Source organism: Motacilla alba, chromosome 19 (assembly GCF_015832195.1).
Source record: "Motacilla alba alba isolate MOTALB_02 chromosome 19, Motacilla_alba_V1.0_pri, whole genome shotgun sequence".
NCBI lineage: Eukaryota > Metazoa > Chordata > Aves > Passeriformes > Motacillidae > Motacilla > Motacilla alba.
Window position 1 is genome coordinate 3868739 of NC_052034.1, and position 23595 is coordinate 3892333.

At 41.9% G+C, this 23595-nt stretch overlaps 1 protein-coding gene across 4 annotated transcripts in view; it reads right to left on the minus strand.

The window, feature by feature from the left end:
* Nucleotides 1-23595, minus strand: part of EFCAB5 (EF-hand calcium binding domain 5) — a 34748-nt gene that overhangs the window by 6074 nt on the left and 5079 nt on the right. For 3 of the 4 annotated variants that reach the window (XR_005259423.1, XM_038157927.1, XM_038157926.1), the window contains 11 exons: nt 22134-22709; nt 18241-18397; nt 17921-17984; nt 16080-16150; nt 12461-12616; nt 7693-7792; nt 6315-7001; nt 5010-5224; nt 3631-3787; nt 1284-1573; nt 461-633 (listed from right to left, as the gene is read on the minus strand). Coding sequence is in view for 3 of the 4 variants with exons in the window: in XM_038157927.1 (XP_038013855.1) it covers nt 461-633; nt 1284-1573; nt 3631-3787; nt 5010-5224; nt 6315-7001; nt 7693-7792; nt 12461-12616; nt 16080-16150; nt 17921-17984; nt 18241-18397; nt 22134-22699 (2636 nt within the window). In the remaining variant the exon portion in view is untranslated. The remainder of the gene's footprint in view (nt 1-460; nt 634-1283; nt 1574-3630; nt 3788-5009; nt 5225-6314; nt 7002-7692; nt 7793-12460; nt 12617-16079; nt 16151-17920; nt 17985-18240; nt 18398-22133; nt 22710-23595) is intronic. The other variant, XM_038157928.1, reaches the window with a different exon arrangement.

Here is a 23595-nt window from a genome sequence, read left to right on the forward strand (position 1 = left end):
AAAGAGACAAATATGTTTAGAGGCAGCAATATTTAAAGAGACAAATATGTCTGGCTTTTGGAAATGACAAGTGAAGAAGCATGAAAGCTGTTTATAGCATAAACACTAGGGAAGGAAAGGCATTGTTCTCAAAAATATCCTGTGGATATAAACTGGCATAAGGGAATTAATTTTTAAAGAAGAAAATGTAGGCCCAATGCCACAGACATTTGCTAAAGGATGAGATTTATTAGACTGTGAGCTAATCTCCCCAAGGAAAGGAGTGAAATCCCAAACAGAGCAGTTCTAAGCAGACCATGCAGAATATGTACAGGATGTTGGATCATTCCACAACAGTCTCTTGGGAGATTTCCTCTCCGGACCACTCCATCAGCCTCAGTTTCCAGAGCATCCCAAACACTGCCCCATACATTCCAAACAGTTTAGAGGGAAAGGAACAGGTATTTGCAGCTTTTCTTACCTGACTCCTCTCATGTCTCTGTGCAGTACTCGGTTTAGGATGTAGGGAGCATCGTCTGCGGTGCAGGCCACGTAGCGCAGGAGAACCTGTCCCTGCTCTGGGGAGAGCTGGTTCTCTTCCAGAAGGGCAATATAAGCACTGATCCTCTTGTTATCCCCGTGGGCTTCCATGTCCTAGCAACCAAATGTTCCCCATTACAGTCTGTACATTAGCCACTGGCACTTAATTAATGCACTCAGCACTTGTTTAATTTTTGCTGAGATGCTGCTCTGGGTCACCGAGTCTGTGTGTCACCAACCCCATGACGTGGCTGTGTCTCTGCCCAGTGCACTCTGTGTCAAGCACAAACACTCAGTATTTTGATTGGCAAGGGAAACTGATTTCCTTTTTCCTGTTGCTAATGGGGAGGAGTAAATAGAAAAATAATCCCTAACTATAATCTGTGACTAAGAAAAAGTCCTATGGATTTCTTCTCCAATAGGAGATTCCTTTAAGAAAAAAACCAAACAAGTACCAGAGTTGCCACATTTACAAACCTAGACAATACTGCAAGAGCACTTCAGCTACACTGAGAGAAGTTTGGCTTTGAGGAGGGCTTTAATGGTGAGAAAAACAGCTAAAGTTGCAGCTGTAAATTAAAAATGAAACTATTTCTACTACAAATTAACCATCTTTGTCCCAAACTGACTCTGGTGTGTTTCATTTCAAAAGCTCCAAAACTACAACTATGGATTTCCAGATTTGACCTGAGTCAGCTCTTCCATAAGTGAGACAAAAATTATCCATGAGATTCCTTCAGTACTGGCAGAGCAAGGATGCCTACCTGGGACAGGGCCTTGATCACTGCTTTGTACACTGGTTCCATGCTTGTTCCGCTGGTCTCAGCCGCTTTCTGGATATCCTGCAGCCATTTCCTCCTGGCTGAGCTTTGCAAGCTCTTGGTGTGACTTTGTTCCACACTTGCGGTCAGGAAACTCACCAAATTATCCATAGTTTCATCCTCGTTGCCAGTGAACTTGGAAGCAATTAACTCAAGGAAAACCTGGAATGCCTTTGGGGATAGCTTCCCCACTTTACTGAGCTGTGGGTATCGGGAGCAAAGCTCTTCCTTTGCTAGCAGGAAAAAAAATAGAAAATAAGACAGGGAAAATTTAATTGATTAATCAGTTTTGCAAAATACGAAGCAAGACCTAAACAGGCTTTGGGTGGAGTCCCTCCAGCCTATCCTTCTAGGTTTCTTTTAGCTGTCTCCTACATGGAAGTGGGCACACTAGCAGGCAATCTCCAGTTTCCAGACTGGACGCATCCTTTTCTCTAGATGCCTGCTTCCCTCCTATGAGAAAGAATCCCGCAGAGCCCTGGTTTCTCTCCTGGTGCTGTTTAACCCCGCAGCCGGTCTGTCAGAGCGGTCCCAGCGCGGCGCGGGCTCTGCCCAGCCCCGGCTCGGCTCACGGGGGTGCTCTTGCACAGCCGGAGCAACGTGCAGGCGCTGCCTGGCTCCGGGAGCCCGGGCTTCAGGCCGTCTCTGGGACTGGTGCTTCCATCATTCTTTCTGTATCCTGTTTTCAGATCCTGTCGGACCCGAAGATGTCCCTGCTTATGGCAGGGTGTTGGACTAGATGATCTTTACAGGCGCCTTCCAATCCAAACCAATTTATCATCATTATCACAGATTTTAGCTGAAGAAGTATCAAGTGCTAACTTGGCTTCAATCACAGTGGGGCCATGATGCTTAATGCTGTCTTATCCAGCCCATCATCTAAGGAACATTCAGTATTCTAATTTAATTTCTGATTTTCTGACAGAACTAGGATGGAGAATTTTTTTATCATATAAAATATTTGGATTTTTACCTCCACTTTCTCCTCACTTTGAAGAAAGGGATGCAGGAAAAAATAGACATGAAGTTGAATGTGCTATGATCACTTCCTTCACTACTGAGCCACAGCATGAGGAATTATTTCCCCCCTTATGTCTAATGTCACACTTTTCACTTGCAAGGACAATCAAATAATTCTACTCACTTTTTACTCTCTGTTTCCCTCCAGGAGAAGTGCAATGTCTGTGAACCCTTCCCCCAAACATGCTTGTCCCACACCCTTGAGAGATTAGGTTGAGGCTGCTAGAAATAATTCATGCTGCTGGTAGGTGGTATTGATTTTGCTATTCTCCCTTTCTATTTATTTGTCCTTTAGTTTATGAGCCCTTCATGGAAGGGACTGTGTCCTTCCATATTTCCATGGTATGTTCTGGCATGCTTTGAATGTAAGAGAGCAGTGACCTGCCAGTTCTCCTGGCTGGGCAGCCTGGAGATTATTGACAGTGACATACTGGTGTGCTCCCCACCCCACCAGCTGCCTTCAATGAGCTAAAGGATAAAGAGATTTTGGTGGTTGCCAAAGTGAGCCATTTTTAGTGATTTGCAGCACAACAAGCAACGTGAAAACGAGCATGGAGATGAAAAAAAACAGACCTTTCCACCCAAGCACACATGCAGACATGTTCTTAATTGCTAATACAGTGTTTTAGGGCACCTTATGCCCATGTGTTAACATGCATGAGGCTGCCAGACAGGTTCAGGTGAACCTGCAGCACTTCTGCTGGACTAAAGTCTTTTCTATCAAGGACCAAATTTGCAAAGTTTAAGCAGTGAAATAACCAACAGAGAAGTGATACTCAAAGCTGCTCTGTAATTCATAAGACCTGTGTGACAATGTGGATAACTACAGGTTATTTGAGATCTATAAGGAAAGCTGTTCTCTCCTGTGAGGTACATTCCTGCTGGAAGCACAGCAAAATGTAGCTATTAAAAATAGCTGGATTACACAGATGGGCTGGACTAAAAGTGCAAACATGTCCTCAGGGTTTATGTGTGCTTTTTCACTGCCATATCACATGTATACATTGCATGTTACAGCTGAAGTAATTTTTCAACTCATCCAAGTGTCATTAAAACACTGGGCTGCTTCTTTGCCTGGGAATCTTGCACAGGAGGAGAGGATGGAGCAATGCATTAACAAATAGGTCTGGGTAACTGTTCCTTCCCATTTTACACCTCATGTACACTATGTATGCTTATGACTTCTTGCAAAACCAAACTGGTGCTTGCAACAGCCTCATTAGCCCTGTCACTGAATGGTTGTTGTCACAGAGCAGAGAGTTTTCCTTACCCTTCATCAAAGCCTCTTTTCCCATGCCTCCCTTGAATGTGCTCAGAACAGCAACCACCTCTTCCAGGTCCAGAGACCCACACGCTTTGCTGTCCCACTTTTCAAAGAGTGCCTCCAAAAGCTGTTTCCTTTGGGCCACGTGAGACATGCGCTGAAGCTGCAACAGAGGAACAGCTGGTGTTTGGTAACTCCTGGACATTGATGCTGGACACTACACAAATGGGGACACTCCCCAGGTGTGGACACACTCTGCAGTGGTTGTGCCAATCATATCATTCCTGTGGGCCAGGCTGAATCTGTACACACATGGCTCAGACCAAGAGATGGATCATTAAACCTGGGAGATAACTTAGGAACACTAAACACAGGTGACAGTTCAGTTTACCAGGCAGGACCAGCACTGCAGAGAGTTATTTCACAGTGAACAAATGAGGTCTGTGCTGGATTTAGGGTGATGTCAGCTCAGGTAAGTGCAAGTTTCCCAGAGCACAAATGTCTCCCCAGCAAGAGCTAACCACAGGCTTGTCAGTGACACCCCGAGATGTGACAGTTCATGTTTCTGTACACTGTTATTTTGCTGGTGCTGCCCTGAAGTGTGTGGGCTCCAAGCAAATACATGTAACCATTTGTCCTCTAAACCCAGCACAGAGGGATAACTGGCTGGAGTGGGATTCTCTCAAAGCCAAAATACTGGCAGTGTGTGCTGTGTTCAGTGAGGACTATGGAGCCGTCAGATCCAATATCTCATTCAAATTAGGTCAGCAGCACAGAGGAAAACCAGAAGGAGATCTGAGGAAAACACAGCTAGAGAAATGCACCACAAAACAGACCTGAAGTCATATGAGGCACACTGATGCTTGGCATGAGGAAGGAGAATGGTTTTTTTTCAACACATGGCAAGAGCACCTTGTAACTTAAAACCAAATAAGCCTGTGAACATTCAATCCAGCCATGCACATAGTAAACCCAAACACACTTGTTTTAAAATCCTCCCCAAACATCCTCAACCTCCTATGTACATGCCAGTGCAGTAGTCAGAGATCAGGTTCTTGGCTATTATAAAGGTGAATAAGCAGAATGGAATGTTTTGGGCTCTTTCACAATTAACTATCAACGGTTGTCTCACTGAGTCCAGCTCTAGGACAGACAGGCAACCTCTAACAGGATGAGTCTGTCATCACTTCCAGAGCTGAGGGCTAGGGAGGGAGCATCTGTATGAAAACAAAGGGGTAAAAGGTCTCCTGAAGGAACAGGGGATGCAAGGCTGCAAGTGGAGAGCTCTGCCAGCATCAGATTAACAGTTGACTTTGCAAAGTGTTTGTGGGCATTTGCTTGGTTTTTGTTTGGACTTGGGATCAGCAAAACTTATCAATATTTACTTTTTCTTGTTGTTTCATTTTTTCCTCGTCTGTTTGTTTGTATTCTCTTTTGATAAATGCAGTAAGCCTCTTCACAGCAGGCAGAGAAATGTCTTCACCAACAAAATTGTCCATGAGCTGTACAAATTGTGGAAGGGTGAGGCAGCTTGCAGCGAAGCTCTTAGTACAAGAATCCTGATGGTTCTGAATCTCTGCCACGCTGCTGGGACCTGAGTCTGAAAGGCAGAAAGCACAGTGTGTCACAGGAAGCCAAATGCTGCCCTAAAGCCAGCCACGTGGCAGCTATCAACACAGCCCTCAATCCTGCACTTCCTATCCAGGGAAATTACAGCTGAATGCAGACTGACTCCATGCTGAGTAAAGGCCTTAATCTGCTTATACTGCTCTAATAGTAGCTCTGCAGATCCAGTCTGGCATGGATGCCATCCTACAGCCAGGTCAAACCCTGACTACAGGTGAGCTGGAATTGCTGTTACTCAGCAGGGGGCTGTCTGAGACAAAGACCTCATTGAGGACTGCTGTCCCAGACAAACAGGATGCACATCCAAGGACTGACTGAAGGACAGGGTAGTGCTGTGCCCTGGAAGTTACCACAGAAAGCTGTAGGTACCAGGGGGCTGTACCTTTACATAATGAACCTGTCATGGATTGTTCAGACAATGCAGATCCAGTTCTTGCAGTGTTCTAAACCGTGAGACACCAGAGTGTTCACAGAGTGCTAGCAAGGAGGTTGGCCCTTCTAGGATGTTTAAGAAAATATCTCTTTGAAACACAGTTGTCTGATCACAGCCTTCCTAGAACAAAGGCCTTTGTAGGCAATGAAGTAGGATCATCCTTTGGAAACACAGTGAGAGATTAAAATAAAAGGTTCCTGCTAGATGATCTCATAGCACATCTCCCTATAGGCACTCACAGTCTAAAAGGTATTTAAGTAATTTCTAGATTTAATGTGCTCAGGTTCCTATCTTGCTATGGTAATATTACAGAGTGAAACAGAACATAAAGTTTCTTCTCATTATAAAAATGCTGCTGCTTCACCAAGTCCCTACTTGAATTAAAGTGTCTGCTCAGGGCCTTGAATACAGATCACCAACAAAGTGACTCACCTGCCTCCTGTCAGAGGAATAAGCTCTGAAACCTTGGCAGGAAACACCACGCTGAGAAGATAGCAAAGCTTATGGTCTTCTCTACTCAGAAATCACTCACATGGTTTTGAAATGGATTTTAAACACCCTGTAGTTAAACCAATCTAAACATATACATAGAAGATGATTAAGGTCTGTCAGAAAAAAGAAAACACTTTACCCTGGTCATGCAGAAGGTTCTCATCCTGCAGTCTTGTCTCTGAGCTTGTCTGTTGGTCAGACTGGCTCTCGTTGCTTGCAGAGGTTTCTACCACAGCCTCTGCAGCTGGAGCATCCTCTTGGGAATCAATGACATCCACATCTGCCACAGCTCTGTCTCCTGAGGCTGTGCTTGCACCTTCAGGTGATGTCCCTGCAACTCCACTGTCCTCTTGACTAACTTGCCCTTCTGATCCAGGTTCTCTGTCTGAGGTACAATCTTCTTCTGGTTTTGTTTCTGTCTCAGGCTCCCTACCCAGGATGGATTCCTCTGATTTTCCAGATCCAGGCTCTCCATCCAAATCAGTAGCTTCAAGGCCAGTGCTTTCCACTGCTGACAGGGCATCCTCACCTTCCTTGCTCACTTCAGAAGCGATTGGCTCTGCTGCTTCATTTTCCTCCTTGGGAATTCCTCCAGTCTCAGTTTCATTCATGCCCATTTCTTCAACAACTCCTTCTGTAACACTGGTGCTCATTTTGTCAGTCTCTTGCCTATCATCATCTACAGGTTCATTTCCTAAAACCTCTCCCTCAGAAATTTCCATTTCAGCCAAGACCAAGTTTTCACTGAGTTCCTTACAAACTTCCTGGTCACCAACGCTTCCCCAGAAATCCATAAGATTAATATCTTGCAGCTCAATTATTGGCCCTAAAACAGAAAAATATGTGTAAGCTGACCATGTCCAGTGGTTTTGTGTTCTCTAGTATTGCATAAGAAAATTTAAAGAAAAAAGGTGATGCCAAGTAAATACAAACTACCAGAAAGTATCTTCTGCAAAGACACATCTAGGAACACAAAGCTTCAGAATAACGTATTTTCCTGCAGAGATCTGCTCTTCTGGGTATGTATTACACCACTTTTCCTTTGAAATAAAGATTTCATCATTCTCTACACTAAGAAGGAGAGATGTAATTCACCTTCCATTTGATCTCAGCAATTAATTAATGTCCAATATCTTTAAAATATTTTACTTTCATGCAGATCATTCCTTCCATTTTTTGTTTTTTCTTTCTGGAGGTATTTTAGTGCAAACTCCCAATATTGCCCAGTAAGAAAGAACAATTGTTTCAAAAAGAGTCTTTCTTTAATTCTATTTATCAAAAAGTACTTCAGAATTTTGTAGCAAGGAAAACTTTTGGATGCTGAAGCATTTCTGAACATTGCATCACATTTTTCCAAAAATGCTTGCAAATTCTGGTGTATAGGTCACAGCAGTCATTTGGGTCCCTTTTTTGGGCTCTGTTTATTTCTGGTAACATTTATAAAACATATCTGAACCATCCAGCCTTGTGTGGCCTCCCAGTGTTTTAACCACAACTGAAACATCACATGTGCTCACATTCTCTGGGGTTCCAGAGTTCCCACTTATTACTCATGGGCCTTCTGTCATAGAAGTCTCTCAGCAGGGCCAGTATTTTTTGTCTATCCAGGACACCAACCTAGACAAAAAGAGTACAATTATTGTGTTTTTCCTGTGGTTCTTTACTTACACCAACATTTGCAGCACTACAAAGGCACCGTCAGCCAAGAATTACCCGTGGTTGATAATTATCCATTACCAGAACATCACTACAAACTCCAAAGAAGTTAATTTATTTCATAGAGGCAAAAATTTCTTCTGGGCTGAACTGGAACTCCCCACACATATTACTTTGCAGGCTCTTCCTTTTCCATGTCCTTGACAAATTACAGTGAGATAATTGTAACTGTTCTGCCAAAGGAGTTCTTCGTGCAAAGATCAAAGCTTCCACACTTCATACTCTCAGGACAGATATTGATTGCCTGACAGTACCATGGAAGAATTTCCATGTATTATGGGCTGTGCTGTTACCTTAGTGACTGCACATTGTAGTTTGGTTTTGTGCCCCATCATCTCCTTTGAAGTGTGATATATTGGCCTGGAAACATAATTAGTCCAAAAATCTGAGCTATTATGACAACTTCCCTAATTTCCTTTAAAAATTCATAGCCATTTGACCACAGAGGTGAGAGAGGTATCAGCAGTCCCAGTGCAGAGGAAGGTGCAGAGTTTATTAAATCCTTGTTGCTCGGGGTGAGTGTACACAGACGATAAACCCAGGAAAAGGCAATGAAATGGGTCATTTCCAATCAGGAAATTGTGGGTTTAAAAAGTAAAGCAAACCTAAACGATTGCAAGTTTTCCACTTTATGATGTATTCCTGTTGTCATTATTTAAGTCCTGCCACCTTTGCAATCTCCCTCCCATTAGTGAAATAAAGTAGTTAATTAGGAAACAGATTTACTTAAGTTCATTATTTGTAGTGAATAGCTTTCCATCTGAATTATTGATTTCCTTTTCACATTTTGTTCTCAGATTAAAAACTGCAAAATGTAAATTTCACCAGGCTTTTAATTCCTTGTGAACTTTGCCTGCCCTTAGACTAAAGAAATAAAGGAAGAACTTTGCTATTCTTTTCTGGAAATTAGCTCAAGATGACTGCATTGTTTTTAACCTGAAACTGTAATTATTGGCATCAATAGTTAAAAACAGAGGATATGGAAACAACCCAGAGATACACATCTCACCTACTGGTGAAGTTAATGCTGCAGCTAAGTGAACACATCACATTTGCTGGTACAGCAGCACCTTCCTCTACAGGGAAGGGGTTTTGCCAGTTCTGCAGAAAGGACCAGGACTGAAATGTAAGAAGCCATCTGGTACAATTTTAGTGCTTCAGTATCTGGTAATTTAATTCCTGCTGGTAAAAAAAAAAAATGCTGGAAGTCAGAGTTGAATTTCAGCTATGGGTGGGTTTGGAACCACAAATGTCATCACAGAATTCTGTCCCTAAACTTACAAGAAGTAGGTCCTGATTCCCAGTATCTTGCCATTAACATACAGGTACCTTGCACACCCCTGTGCAAACATTTCTTCTTGTTATTTGTCTTTCAGTTGAATATATCAGACTGTGCTCTGATCCGTTCAGGAGATGCACAAACACACAATGTTTTAAAGGTGACAAACACACAACGTTTTAAAGGTGTTCCCAGATCACTGTGGAATATTTGGATCCTCCATTCAGTATTTCCATTACACACACTTAATTTTCCAGTCAAATTTCCTCAGCTGTTACTTGTCACAATCATCTGCTGGTTGCCCTGAACTTTGCAGCACTAGTGCATGATTTTACTTCATTAAAATGGGAATAGGTGAATGAAGTATTATTAAAAAGAAAATAAGGATGTTGTTTTGGGGTTCGGTTTTCTTTTGTCATATTAAAATAATACAATTGGAGGATTTAGATAACTCAAATTCTTGAAGCATTTTTTGTTCTTTGGATCCAATATTTTTAATATAAAAATAAGTAAATATATGAAAATATGTAAAATATTAATAGGGATTTATTTACTTATTTCAACATTTCCAATTTACACAGATTTGCCATTTTAGCAGGGGTTCCTGTTATTTCAGGACACTTTTCCTTATAACTTACCCTGGGAAAAACATATCACAGTACAGCCAACTATAGAAGAGAGGAGCACTACAACAAGAAACCATTTCCAACTCCTCTTCCCAGCTGTGCTATTTTCCCCAGTTCCTAAATTTAGTAGAAAAGGTGACTTTTCTTTGCACTTGGTGTGTGACTAAGGAGGCTGCTGACAGATTCCTGCCCACCTGCCCTTCATGCTGCACCTTGTGAGCAGGACAGGTACAGCCTCTCCTCTCCATAACAGAAAACCATCTGTGTTTGCACAGCTGCCCAAAACTCGGGGCGGCTTTAGTGCCCAGGGAATTAAAACACGTTGACCTAATTTTTTGTCACCTAGATATTGGCAGGTGATGATTCTCAGCTGTTTTCAGCAATGTTCTGTGACCTGTGAGTAATTCCTTTGGCAACACGGACTAAACCAGACTTGCCATTTAATCAGGGATACGTCAGTGTTTAACCAGTTGATTGTTTTTCTGGAAATGTGATGTGTGTATCCTGAACCCTACAATGAGCTTGTTAGTGAGCAAGAGGGAAGAACAGGCACTTAGAAAAGGTCACGAGAAAGCAGAATTTGTTGTTGCTGTATGGCAAGAAAGATAATCAGGAGTATCTCAAACTACGTTGGCTTGAAAATTAATCTCTGACTAAATTAAATTTCATTTTAAAATCCCTTGTTTAAAACATCCCTGGAAATTAATGAAGAGTTTATAAAATAAACTGATACAAGTGAGCACAGGGACAATAAGTTAAAAATTCACAGAGCCATTGCCTTTTGGGGTATTATAGCAGTGATGCAACTGTGTTCTGGGATTGTCTTGGGAAGTTTCTGCTGCAGTGGATAGCCCAGGCTGTCTCTCTGAGCTGCCATCCTTCTGGATGCATGCATTTGAAATCACAATAATGATCATGTGGATACCTTCTAATTTGACTGTAATTTAAACACTGCTTTCTCAGCTCCCTGGCCCTAATTGCAGCTCATTGAGGCAGCCAGCCACACTCACCATGCAGACTGGAATAACTGCCTGCTACCAAACAAATGGAAATTAGGAACTGAAACAACTGCTTTGCTGTGCTTTGCAGAATGGGCTCTACAGGTAATGGATCACATTCAAGTGGTAGAAGTCCTTCGGTTACTTTGCATTTTATCTCCCCTGTGGGTACAGTAGAACTTTACAAAAGAAACCAGGCCAAGTTTAAAAGAGCTGTGTGGCCCACACGACACTTTAGTGAACTCAATTTGCAGGACAGGGCTACCTCGGAGCCTGGAAACCACAACTCTGTGCTCTGATCAGTTTTTTCGGCAGCAGTGGCGTCATTGCTGATAGCTGCTCACTCCTGTTGTGTTAGTATTTTTGGCTCTCTGCCTCTGAGATTCCACTGGGATTAGCAGCATGGAGATGGTGATTAATGCCACAGAAACAATAGGAAGAAAGTCACTTTAAAACATGAAAGGAAAAAAGGGATCCTTTGGAAATCCGTGGCAAAGACAGGACTCAGGTTTCTATATCCTTGTAGCCAGGAGGATCCATCATATCCCTTCTTGACAGAGCCTTAGGAAAGTCAAATATCTCCTAGCTGGGAAGCAGACACATTTCTTCCCTCATCCCTGAAACAGCAGCTTGCCTGCTATTCTCTAGAACACACTAGTGGTGTTGAAATGAGCCCTGTAATTCCTTTCTCTTGGCGGTAATGACATTATTAGCATGACATTGTAGAGCTCAGTTCACTCTGGGTAGGCTCTGCAAGCATAGCTGGAGGAGTGCTGGGTGGAATATAAAACTTATGTAGGGGAGAAAACTAAGGTTAGGGCAACTGCTTGCTCTGTAGTAGTCAGCAGCTGCCAAACTGAGAGTACTCATAAAAAGTACCACGCTTTTTGGATGAAGCCCAAGTTTTTAGCAATAGTTTATGCCATTGATTCTTCGGTTCCTACTATTTACTGGTTTTCTAATGAGTCTAGCACTTTTTTCCTTTGCTTTTTAATGGAGATGCAGGTGTACTGAGAGGATGATAGATAGAGTTTAAAGCTGCTGAAAACCAAATTATGGCTTTTGAGTTTCATTTCCAGCTCTGTAACTGACTTAGTGTATTTTAATTTCCTGTCCATAAACTGTGGCTGAAGTTCACAGTACTGTTCTCAGAGAGGCTGTAAAGGAGGATTATTTTGCATTTTAAATTTTAACTATGAGATTTATTGATAGAAGCCCTTCAGATCTATAAAGTAATGCAACATAATTAATGCAATATATGTAATTATTGAAGTAATGTGCACATTTGTTAAAGTCAATCTACATCAGACTAGCTTTGCTGAAATGCGGCTGAATAGATAAATTAGCTCTCAAATATTCTGAACTGTGCTGTGGAAGCAAGTAATTTTTTAGAATTGAAGTTAATTTCTTCTCCAGAATCACCAAACTTCAGTCCCAAGTCATCAGTTTCTAATTAGCCATCAGTTAATAGGCTGTTGGATGTTTCTGTGTCTAAGAACCATGAATTTGACAACAGTGCAGCAGCTCTTGTTCTCTAAAATACTGCTGAGTAAGCACAAAGAGAGGATCTAGAGTTGAGGAAAAGAAAAAGCAAGCAGTGACCCAGAGAAATACCAAACTGGGAGCATGCCCACACTGAAATTAGGCTGAGAGTTGCTTTGCCTACCTTTCCATAATCACAAGCTTGGAAGAGGCCAATAAAAATTTGCCTCCGTGCATCATGTTTTGTTGCTTCTTGGAAGTCCTCAGCACACTTATGGAGATATTCCATGATTTCTTGGAACTTGTCACTTAAAACATGTTCAATGTAGGAAAGGATAAGCTATAGAGAGAAAGCAGCAGTGGACATGGTTATCTTTCTTCAAGCATTTTCACCTCTAGTCGAACTCCTAAAAATCTATTATGTGCAATCAAATATTTAGGAATTTGTAGTAAAATCTGCCAACACAACACAGACTTGATGCCTCCTTCATTCTCCCCCTCAGAAGAAACAATATTCTCCAAACAAGCCTGGCACACTGCAGAAATGTATCCTGATCAGTTCCTTTCCTGGTCCAGAGGTCACTCATCAAGCTCAAGCAGAGATGCTGGATCAGATCCCTCCTATGAAAAGTTGTGGCTCAAGCTCCATTTTCTTGTGGAGGATTTAAGTTCTCCATGGTTTTCTGCAGCATTTAGTATTCTTGACTTCACCCCCAAGGAGGCATTTTGAGCCGTTACATTCTGCAGGAGTGACAGTCACTCAGCTCTCAAATGCCACAAAAGGAGCATTGCCTACAACTTCAGTGTTTAGAGGAGCACTTGGATACAATAAAAAAATGGAAGATCCTTTTGAAAATGAGCCTGCTGTCACCCAAATCCTCTGACGCTAGGAATACTACTGACTTGAGATTGATTTTACGTTCCAGCCTTGGAGACACCTTAACACTTTGGATTTATAGCCATGTGGCTTTTATGAGCAAAAGCAATATGGTTCTAAAAATGCGGTGTGCATGACATAAATAATAATGGCCATCAGAACAAACCACAATCCCAGAGCCTGGGCTGAATTATTACAGTAGGTTTCTTGAGCCAGCCACACTGACAGGGAGCTCATACAGTTAAAAGGAGGAATTTCCAAAGCACAGAATGTTTCCCATTATCCCATTTTGAGAGTATGGATACCTGACATAAGTGCTAAAATATCTTGGGCTTGTTGAAATGCCACACAGGCAATAACCAGCTGAAATATTAATAGATGTTATTATTATTCATGTCTATATTGCATAATTTCCAAATATATGGGACAAGTGGAAAAGAGAGGAAGAGCAGAAAAAAAAAGCAATGGCCTGAGGGGTGGCTGGTAGGAAAGAAGAGCTCCTAATGCAATGTGGGTTTTTTCTTCATTTCAGCATAAAAAAAGAATGTAGGCTGGAGAGAAGGTGGCACATCTGGGACTGTGGGTATCCACCAGCTTCTTGGGGTTATTAGAACCCAGAGCCCTGTGACAGAGGAACCTTAAAGGTGAGGCTGTTGGGATCAGGCAGGTTGGACAAGCAGTTTGTTATTCTGAATGTCACCTTGATGACACATCCAAAGGCTCCTGCACTAATGCTGTGTCTAACAGCTTCACAGGACACTGTTTACAAGCACCATGTGGGCAGGAGGCACCATCACAGGCTTAAGCCTTTCTTAGCTGATGTGTAAATTACTGTACACATAATTAACATACATTAATTTGTTATTAACTGAGAGATTTTGACACCTCTCAAAGAAAGCTGCCACGCCTCCTTCTTGCTACCCAGAGTCCTTGGTATAGTTTGTGACCACATTATCATCAAAAACAATGGATCTGTTCTTGTTCCTACTGATCTCACTAGAAATAGAGAAAGCCTCATACAATCGTGGAAAATAATCTCACCTTTAAAGCCTGATTCTGACCCTGCAAAGACAATGTGAGCATTTCCCTTGGTGTCAATAGCTTTGTGCCAGACTGCCGGGGGTTCTGTGTGTTAGAGCACAAAGCTTGTGAAATAAACCATGAAGGGCTGGTCCCTGGGATTGAAATGCTTTTCATATAAAAGACCCCACGAGGTTGTCACAAAGGATGTTAAGAATACAACAGCCACTGTTCTGCATTTTTGAAAAAAAAAAAAACCAACCCAAACCTGGAAAACAATGATGTGTGAGGTCTCTCTACTGAGTTTCTAACAGCCTTTAAGTAACCCAAAGCTGCACTAAATTCAAGGAAGAAAAAAAAAAAGTGCCTTTTAATTTTAAGGTCCATTAAAAGCAATGCTTTCCACATGGGAAAGGGCCGTGACCAGCGTGGAGGAAGATCATCTCTTTCTGGGGTTGGTGGATGATGGAAAGGGGTGAACAAAGGTAAATTGTAGCTGAGGATTAGAAGCAGCCCTGTCCTGATGATGGAACAGTTCCCAAGGGAAGTGATGAAAGCCTCATCAATTGATTCAATTAAAACCAGACTGGAAAAAGAATCAGAGAATATGTTCTGAGAGAACATTCCTGGCAAATCACACAGCCTGACAATCCATGTCTTTTGTGCTTCTGATCTCTGTTGTCATATCTTTAATTGAATTAAAATAAAGAGTACACAAAGTATATTTGAAACAGTTTTCTAATGCTAATGGAGCATGAATTCATTCAGTGATTATATATATGTACCATCGGGGTTATGGACTGATGCTTCATTGCAGTGACAAAAGCAATTCTCTGGGCTCTCATTATCCACAATAGTCTTCTTAATTAGATGCAATAATTCTGAGGTTAAATTCAAAAATATCTCATTTCATGCTGAAAAAAACCTTCAACAAGTTACCATAAAAATGCATCTCTGTGCAAAATACCAAACATGTGAGTCTCCTGAGAGGGAAGAAGGCACAAAAAAATCACACATGGTTGCTTGGAATTAGTCTCTTCACAGCTGCTTTATACTCTGGTTTTAATTATTACAACAGCACCCACTAGCACTGCTGCAATGAGAGTCTGCCATTATTCCTATTCTAAACACCCCTTTTTACCTGCTTTTTACCCTTTTCTACCCTGGTTTTATTACCCAGCCATAAAATACAATCTGTCGCAGGTAAAAATGGCTGGCAAAGCCTTGGCCTGGACAGCTTTCAAGAAATAGAGTTTGAAACAATTTGGTTGTTTTCAGCTTGAGCAGCAGCAGAGTAATGGGGTGAAACTTCCAACTACATTTCTGATTTTGATGAGTTGAAACCACACTTCTGATGTTTCCCAATGACAGCTTTTGAGTTTAAAACTACTTGGTTATGCTTCATGAATATTTATGAGACTTGTTGCAGTTTGTTTATGGCTCAGACCAGTGACAGTTCAGGACAAAGGCTTCTCATCCCAGGTCTTCATGTCTTGGTTCATCAAGAATACTGGGAGGATGTCACTAATTACCCCAGGCTAATGGTTGTAGTGGGACACCAAACCTCCTGTGAGCAGCCAGTCAAAGTCTGAATTCCCAAGTGAGTCAGGGCTTTGACATTTTAGAAAGGGACAGGGAGGGGTGTCCTAAAAACCACTGCTCCAGGAGTCACTTCCCAAAGAGCAGCAAGGCTGCAGCTCTGAGGAAAGCAAAACAGTTCCCTCCAGCAGGCCAGAATGGGAGTGTGGATGGAGATGGAATGTGAAATGTCCAGATACAGCCAGGTACCTGGGATGCTGCAGAAGGGAAGCCCTTCACTTAATCCTCTGGGCTGTCCCCAGGGAAATGCTGCCACTTTGTGATAAACACCACATTCTGAACCAAATGCTCCTATTTCATTTCTCACCTTGGTGAAGTCATCTAGGTATACAATTTTTTCCAATGTGTTTAAGATTTTCAGCTTCCTGTCATGGGTTGCTGGAAAAAAAAAAATGAAGGGATATTGGTTTAGAAAGCAACAGTTGTGATTTTGCATATCGTACACATATTTTTGCACAATATGCTGTTACATTAACTTTCTTCTCATGTTGGATGACATTTATTTGAGGTTATCCCACAGTAGCTGAAGCATCTGACTGTACAGAGACCATCTAAATCTGCTTGCATGTCTCTTGCTGAGAATCTCCATTTAGCTATTCAGAACTGTAGAGTCATATTTATTCTTGACATAAGCTGGTGCAAATTGCAATGATTTTAACAGTACTTACAACTAATTATGTGAGGGAGGAAATGATTTTTGATTTAACAAACAGATAAAACTGCCTTAGAACTCTGGAGACACGGATTCTGCTTTGCAAGAGAAGAATCTGAAAATCATAGTAATTTTCTCAAGAATATGGGAATATTTTTACTGATGATGATATTCAAAAGAATGTTTTGGTCAGCTTCTAGGCTGCTATAATGGAACTGAGAAGAGACATCAAACATCTATATAGGTTTCTGAATGAGTTCTTTGAGAACAGACATGCTCTTTCTGTTGGAATGATTTTTCTGTTCTTTCTTCTAAATATATCAGAAATAATGAGAAAATTCATCATAGAATGCATTTATCTCTTGTTGGTTAATATGTTCCTAAACTGTACATTATCTTTATTGAACTATAAAACAGAATGTAATGTTCTGTTAATGTACATTGAATGCTATTAAGTGAAATAAATTAAGAAATGGAGCCTATTAGGGAAATAGTACAGAGAGCACCCCCAGCATCTGGAGAGCAAATATCTGGGCAGGAAATTTCTTCACAATCTCATGTCCCAGGGTCTGTTTGCACTGGGGAACCACAGCTCCACAGCAGGAGCACAGGGGCTGTGTTTGGCAGTCACACAACATCCTACCAACACTGGATGATTACTCAGAGGAACAATTCTGTAATACAGACAGGGCTGACCAAGGGTGAGCTCCAGGCAGAGGTGACTCCAGCAGCAACAGAAATACTCTGGATTGTCCTGTTCATCATCCCAAATCAGCACAGACACATTTGTTATCATTTATGATCATTACAGGCTCTCAATGTAAAGGGCTGGCAGCAGGCTCGTGTTGCCACTTCAGTGTTCCTGCTTCTATTCAATTATCATCATCTGGGGAGGTCATGTGTGAGCTATATAAAGTGGACAGGAATTATGGAAATCTTTCTGAGCTGAGTGCTCTGGAACAGAGGCCCTGGGCTGTGTGTCACTGGATGCCAGGGCCTGGTCAAGGGAATGGCTTGATGAGCTGAGCTATTGGGTGGAGCACTAGGTAAACCTCAGCAATTCCCCTGAAACCATAACAGGTAACAACACTGACAGACTTTAAGTTTGTTGATCCCACCTTTGTTCCATATCTCCCTGTATGCCAGTATTTCCAAGACATGAGACAAACTCAAAAAGGAAGAGTGATTTTAAAAAGAGCAGTAAGCACATGCAATGTGCTAATAAGGGATGTAAGTGGAAAAGGTCTGCATCTGGTCTTTCTATCTCCCTGAAAGATTTTTAAAACATTTTTTCCATATTTTTCAAGATCATATTAATGAATTACATGGTGGTTCAGTCTCTTTCCAATCTATCTGAAGATTTGTGGTTGATATCCTGATGTAACTACCCTTAGAGATTCTTTCTCTGTTATCAAATCCATTTGCTGTTTGCTCACAGTTCACATCAGAATTCAGATCACAGCAATAAAACTAAAGAAGACACATTGAAAACTTGCCTTTTCTCATATCTTCAGGAATAGAATCAGTGACATCTGGAAAAAACCTCAAGACACTCTGAACCTGAAAATCAAGGTAATAGCCTGTGTCATGCAGACAACAGTAGACAATTACTAAAATAAATCGCCCAGAATAATCAGACATATGGGCCAGTCATGGGAGGTAAGATTTGTGAACAATGCCCTGTCCCCTGATCCTGTGGTGGCAGAGCCATCACCCACGCTCGTGCTCCATGCTGCAATGCCAGGGCACATGGCACTAGGACAAATGTCCTTTGCATCCTGTCTGCAACAACCACAGCAGGATCTCCCCTAGTTACCAACGCTGCTGGGATTCTTTCATGGCCATCCACTGTCCACTCCTTGAACAGAGCTGCCAACACCTCCTTTCTCCTCGCTGTCTCCTCAGCCTTCTGTCTTTCCATCTCCTCCCTTTCCTCACGTTTTTTCTTCGCCTCAGCCTTCATCTGGACCAGCCTGTAGGACATGAGAACGTGGATTAAAAAGGGACCATCATAGACATACTTAAGATTGATTAAGCCTACCCTAAAGAACAAAACAAAAGGAAGCAACTCTTTGCTGAAATTCCTGTCTATGTGGAAGACATTTAATGGAAAATCATCTGTGCAGCTCTCCTAGTTTGTGTCATTTCAACAGTGACACGTTTTACCTTCACATTTATAATGACATTCATCATTTATTGTGTAGATGTCCTTCAATTTCCTTTCAATTCTAGCAGGGAGACAGGTGCATAATTTTGCTACAGTTGATTTACCAACAAAATTGCATCAGTCTTCATTGTCTCCAAACCCAAGTACCTTTTCACACGAGCACTTCAATGGCAAAGAACAATGTTCAATAAAATTTCTGAAGCAGCCTCACACAATAGAGCCCTCACTGCCTTAGGACAGGGGTAATATCTCAGCCTCTTCATCATTTTCAACACATGGAGTTTGCAGGTTTGGACTGCCAGTCAGCTCCCTTTCTTCCTGCTTTTGTTTTCTTTGCTTCTCTAAACATCCAGCCACGTTTTTCCCAATCCTCCATTTCACGCAACAAAAGAAGTGAATAAAATTGATCCTGAACTCATCTACTTTGATTTTGACTTTGTTAATTTGGGGAAAAAACCTTTTAGGATGGTCAAAATGCTTAAAGCCAAATGGAGGCTGCTGGAATCTCTCTGCACTGAGGCAGCTGCTCATCTTCATGGCCTTCACACCCTCTATAGCTATTCAGAGAAAGGGAAATTGCTCCTCTTTAGTACCTGAGAACTCCAAAACCTATATTTTAGCTAACAGTTCCTGCTCCCTTCTTCCCCCTGTGTTTCACATGCTGTGAAATGGGCTAATCCTGTCCCTGCCCTCTTCTGTTCCTCTGGGGTCATCCTACAAATTATAATCCATCAATATTTTCTTTAATGAACAGAAAGACGTGTTTTACATGTCACAGCAATACACTTTGATCACAGTCAGTTTTATCACAAGGTCCCTGTTCTTCATGGCCATTTATCACAGAGGTTTCTTAATGAATCATTTGGTTCCTCAATCGATGGTGGGCATTGCACAAGCGCTCCCGAGGCAGCTCAGCCTCGGGCACTTTGATAGCAGGGGGAAGGTAAAATATTTTCCCAACTTCTGACTCCTTCCCAGAGCTGGAGAAGAGAAGGAATGCAGCAGGTACCAACCTAAGTGGACAAACAAATTTTTCTCCAATGCAGCAGAAAGAAAACCAGACCATTTGTAGAGGTAGCTCCTCCTCTGGAGCTGTCTGCAAGCTGGAAGCAGAGCCTGGGCTGTGCTCAGAGCTGCCAAGCTGCTCTGGTGATTAATTTGGGCAGTGTCCAGCACAAGTTACATTCTGTGCTGCACCTGCACTGGGCTGCAGTTTTGCATTCATTTCTAGGGTCCTAAAACTGGGCAGCTGCATCCTGTGCCTGGTGTCTCTCAGACAATAATGGCAAATCAGGGGGAACAGTACCAGGCAAAGTACCCATTGCAAAGTGAGCTCGTTTTGGATCAGACATTTCCAGAAGAGATGAGATGGCAGCGAGGTGACTTCTCCCTGCAGAACCAAACATGTTTCCTCAGGAGGAGAGCTGCCTGCCTCCCACACAGGGATGGGTGACTCAGCCTGAAGGACTCCCATCCCTGGACAAAGGCTCTGTTTCAGGTATCAGTCCATGTGCATAAGGAATTTCTCCCATCTGTTCTCCTTCCTGCCTTGACTCCCAGTCAGGTGGCAGTTAAGGAGAAACTGGAGGAAGTCCAAGAGAGCTCACTGAGGATAGGAAAGTGTTAGATGGGAACCTGTGATGAATCCTGCCTTGCCTGAAGGTAATGCCAAGGCTCCCAGGATCTTCATTTGGGCCAGAATTTCATTCCTCACCTTTCTGGTGCTTATGGGAGAGGTGTTAAGCACAGACTGGCATTGCTCTTGTAACAATTCCAGCCTGTTTGAAATCCAGTGACTCACATGAGGAGTCTCACTGCTGTGTGGTGTTAAAATCCTGTGTTGCTGTGATTTAAGAATCCCATGCAAATCTCACAATACAGTCATCACAAATATGTAAATCCTGAGCTGCTGTGAATGCAAATCCCATGATACTACTACCAGTGGATATGCAAAACTTGCTACAGCCATGATTACAGAAGCCCCTGGCAATGCTGTCTACGAAGATATTTATTTCTGTAAGTCTTGATAGTCACTTCCTTCGACTCAGCTCTGGGAGCTACAGATGCAGAACCTGTCTCCAAATGTAAAAATGGGCTTAACAGCCAAGGTCAAGATAACAGGTCATGGGTCGCCAACACTTCGTATTCAACAAAAGCCCACCAAAACCCCAGGAAATTTTATGTATTTTTATGTATTTTAGTTCAATTACTTTTTCAAAATAAAACAGATATACCCAGGTGTCCCTCTGTGAAGCAACAGGAATGATAAAACTGTTCCCAAAGCAAAGGTGTGGCAAGGCTGACATCCTAAACATCCCCCCAGAACAGCCTGTGCTTGAGTGAAAACTCACTGAAAGACATATTTCCCCAGCTCATTTGTTTCAGTGGACCAACATTTAAGAAATAGAAAACAAAACTGAAATTCTTTTATCAGTGACTGTATGAAATTCACTTCTCATGCTGCTTTGTTGTATTCACATCAGGCATGTTCCTACAAACTGCAGCAGTATGTTTAATGGAAATGTGGAGACAGAAGCTCAGATAGAGAGACTTAACATATCCTTTTAAGTATTATAATACTGGGAACTTCAATTATCTTCATTTAGGGTTTATGCATAAGACATGTCAACATTTTACTTCCCTAATTCCTGACACTGAAACCAATTTTCAAGGTGTATGCACTATTTATGCAAATAGAGAGTCATTCACACAGAAGTCATTATTCTACAAACACAGATACAGAATGAAGTGATCTAGTAGTGAATGAGTAATTTTGACATTAGTCACAATCACCTCTGGATCATCTATGAACTGAAAAGTTCACATCTACATTTTCCTGAACAGAGCAATGAAAATAAAGCATTATTGTTCATCTAATGCTCTCACATTTTATCCTTAGCATTTTGTAAGGTGCCATGGAACCCTGTTTCAACATTCATTAAGTATTATAATAAAGCAAACAGCCCAGTAATAAGCAACAGAACAAAAACCAAAACAGTTTCTACTTTAAAAGGAAAAACAGAATATAAAAGGAAAGCCTAAATAAAAATCCTGGGTGAAGGAGTTTCTACAATGTTGTTGTTCTCTTGGTCAAGAGAAATCATCCTGCGGGAGGAAAAAAAGGTTGTTTTTATTAAGTTTGGAAGACTAGAGAAGAAACTATCTCAAGAAGAGTCTCCAGACCTTTCATACTAACAGCTGTCCCAAAGAGCTGCTGTCTCTAAGCTAGACCAGTTTGGAAGCAGTTTGCATTGCTCATGTGTTATTAAGATGGAGTCTAAAGAGGAATTATATCCTTGTGAAGGGCAGAATATTGCCTTAAACAGGAATAACTAGTGTTTCATTTTGTGTGCTATGTTCTGGTGCTTGTCCTGCTTCTCAAGTTTTTATGAGACAAATACCATTCCTGGCACTGCACGCCACAAGGTGTGTTTTGCTCAAGATTCTGCCAGCCAGGCTGCAGGGACACCATTCCTTTTGTAAAACACAGACCAAGACACCAGCTCTGGCCTTGTGACCAGCCACCCTGTCAGTGCTCTCACCTCTGTGAAGCTGTACCTTGCCTCAAAGATTTGAGCTCCTCTGAGACCACCTTCATTTCTCTCAGGTACGGGCCTGGTTTTGCAGGAACACTATACTGAGGGTTATGCCTCATCAGGTATTCTGCAAGATAATTAACGGGCTTAAACCTGGTTGGTTCTTGGTCTGATACAAGCACATGGTTTCTTTCCACTGCCATTAACAAATTTGCTGTTCCTGGGATTAATGTGGGGAGGAGGTTGTCGAGCAAATCGATGCGAGTATCGAGTGTCTCCTTGTCCTCCCTGTACCACTCTCTGGCCAGCCAGTCCCCGGGCTCTCTCCTCCTCACCTTTGCTTCTTCTGCCTTTTGTGCTTGAACCAACCTCATCTTTGTCTCCTGCAGACTCAGACACCTTTGTTGTACCTTTTCATGAAAACACTCTTTCCACGAAGTGTAATGACTAGGACATGGCAGTTCATCACCCCCCTGATTGCTTTCCATCTCTGTTGCAGTCCTATCCTCATGTCCAAGTTCAGGATCTTGTAGATCTGCAGATTGGGCTGATTCTTCTGGCTGAGCAGCCATACCTTAATCACTGTGACACAGAAAAAAAGGAGCTGTTATATAATGCCAAAAGATGCAGCAGTGCCCTAACAGGTGACACAGAAATAGTCTATTGTTAGGCATTAACTAATATTTTTTCTATGTCCCTTTTTTATTCTGTTACTGCTGCTTTGTACTCTTAAAGAAATACAGACTCTTTACTTCAAAGATCAGTAAATGATTTATAAAGATTAATTATGTATCACAACAGCCCTTGGAGACAGAGCAACTAAATTAATGTGTTCCTTTCTTAAGGCAGAAGAAACTGAGACACAAAAGGGGAATGATTAATTCCAGGTCACTTAGAGACTCAGAAACCAAACAGTGAACAGTGCTTGGAACTTGTCCCCCCAGCTCCAACCAGTGGAATCCTCTTACCCCCAGCACATTATTTCTGTTTAGGTCCATTCCCTGCCTCCAGGAAATCCAGTGGATATGAGACAAAGGAAGCAAGTAATGGAAAATTCCAGATACCCAGGAGCAAGGTTCCTCTACATGCTTCCTCCGCTTCAGCTTTTCTGAGGCTGTGAAGAACAGTGAGGAAGCTTGTCCCACAAACTGCTTAACTTCAACTGTGGCAACTATTTTTTGCTCTGGACATTTTGTTAAGGTAACAAGGACGCAGGTGCATGGGTCAGCAGAGCTTCTACAGAAAGGAGAAACCTATACCATGAATTCTGTAATTAAGTTGCTCACAAGCATTTTATGTCACAGATCGCTCTGTAAAAGAATAATCCCTTTACAATTTCAAAAACTTCACTGCTTAAAATGTTCATTCCGTGAAATATCAGGAAGAAACTGAGCTGCTCACAAAGCACAATTTGAAAAATGTCCCTATATATCTCCATGCATAACTGTCTGCATCTGGAATGGGATTA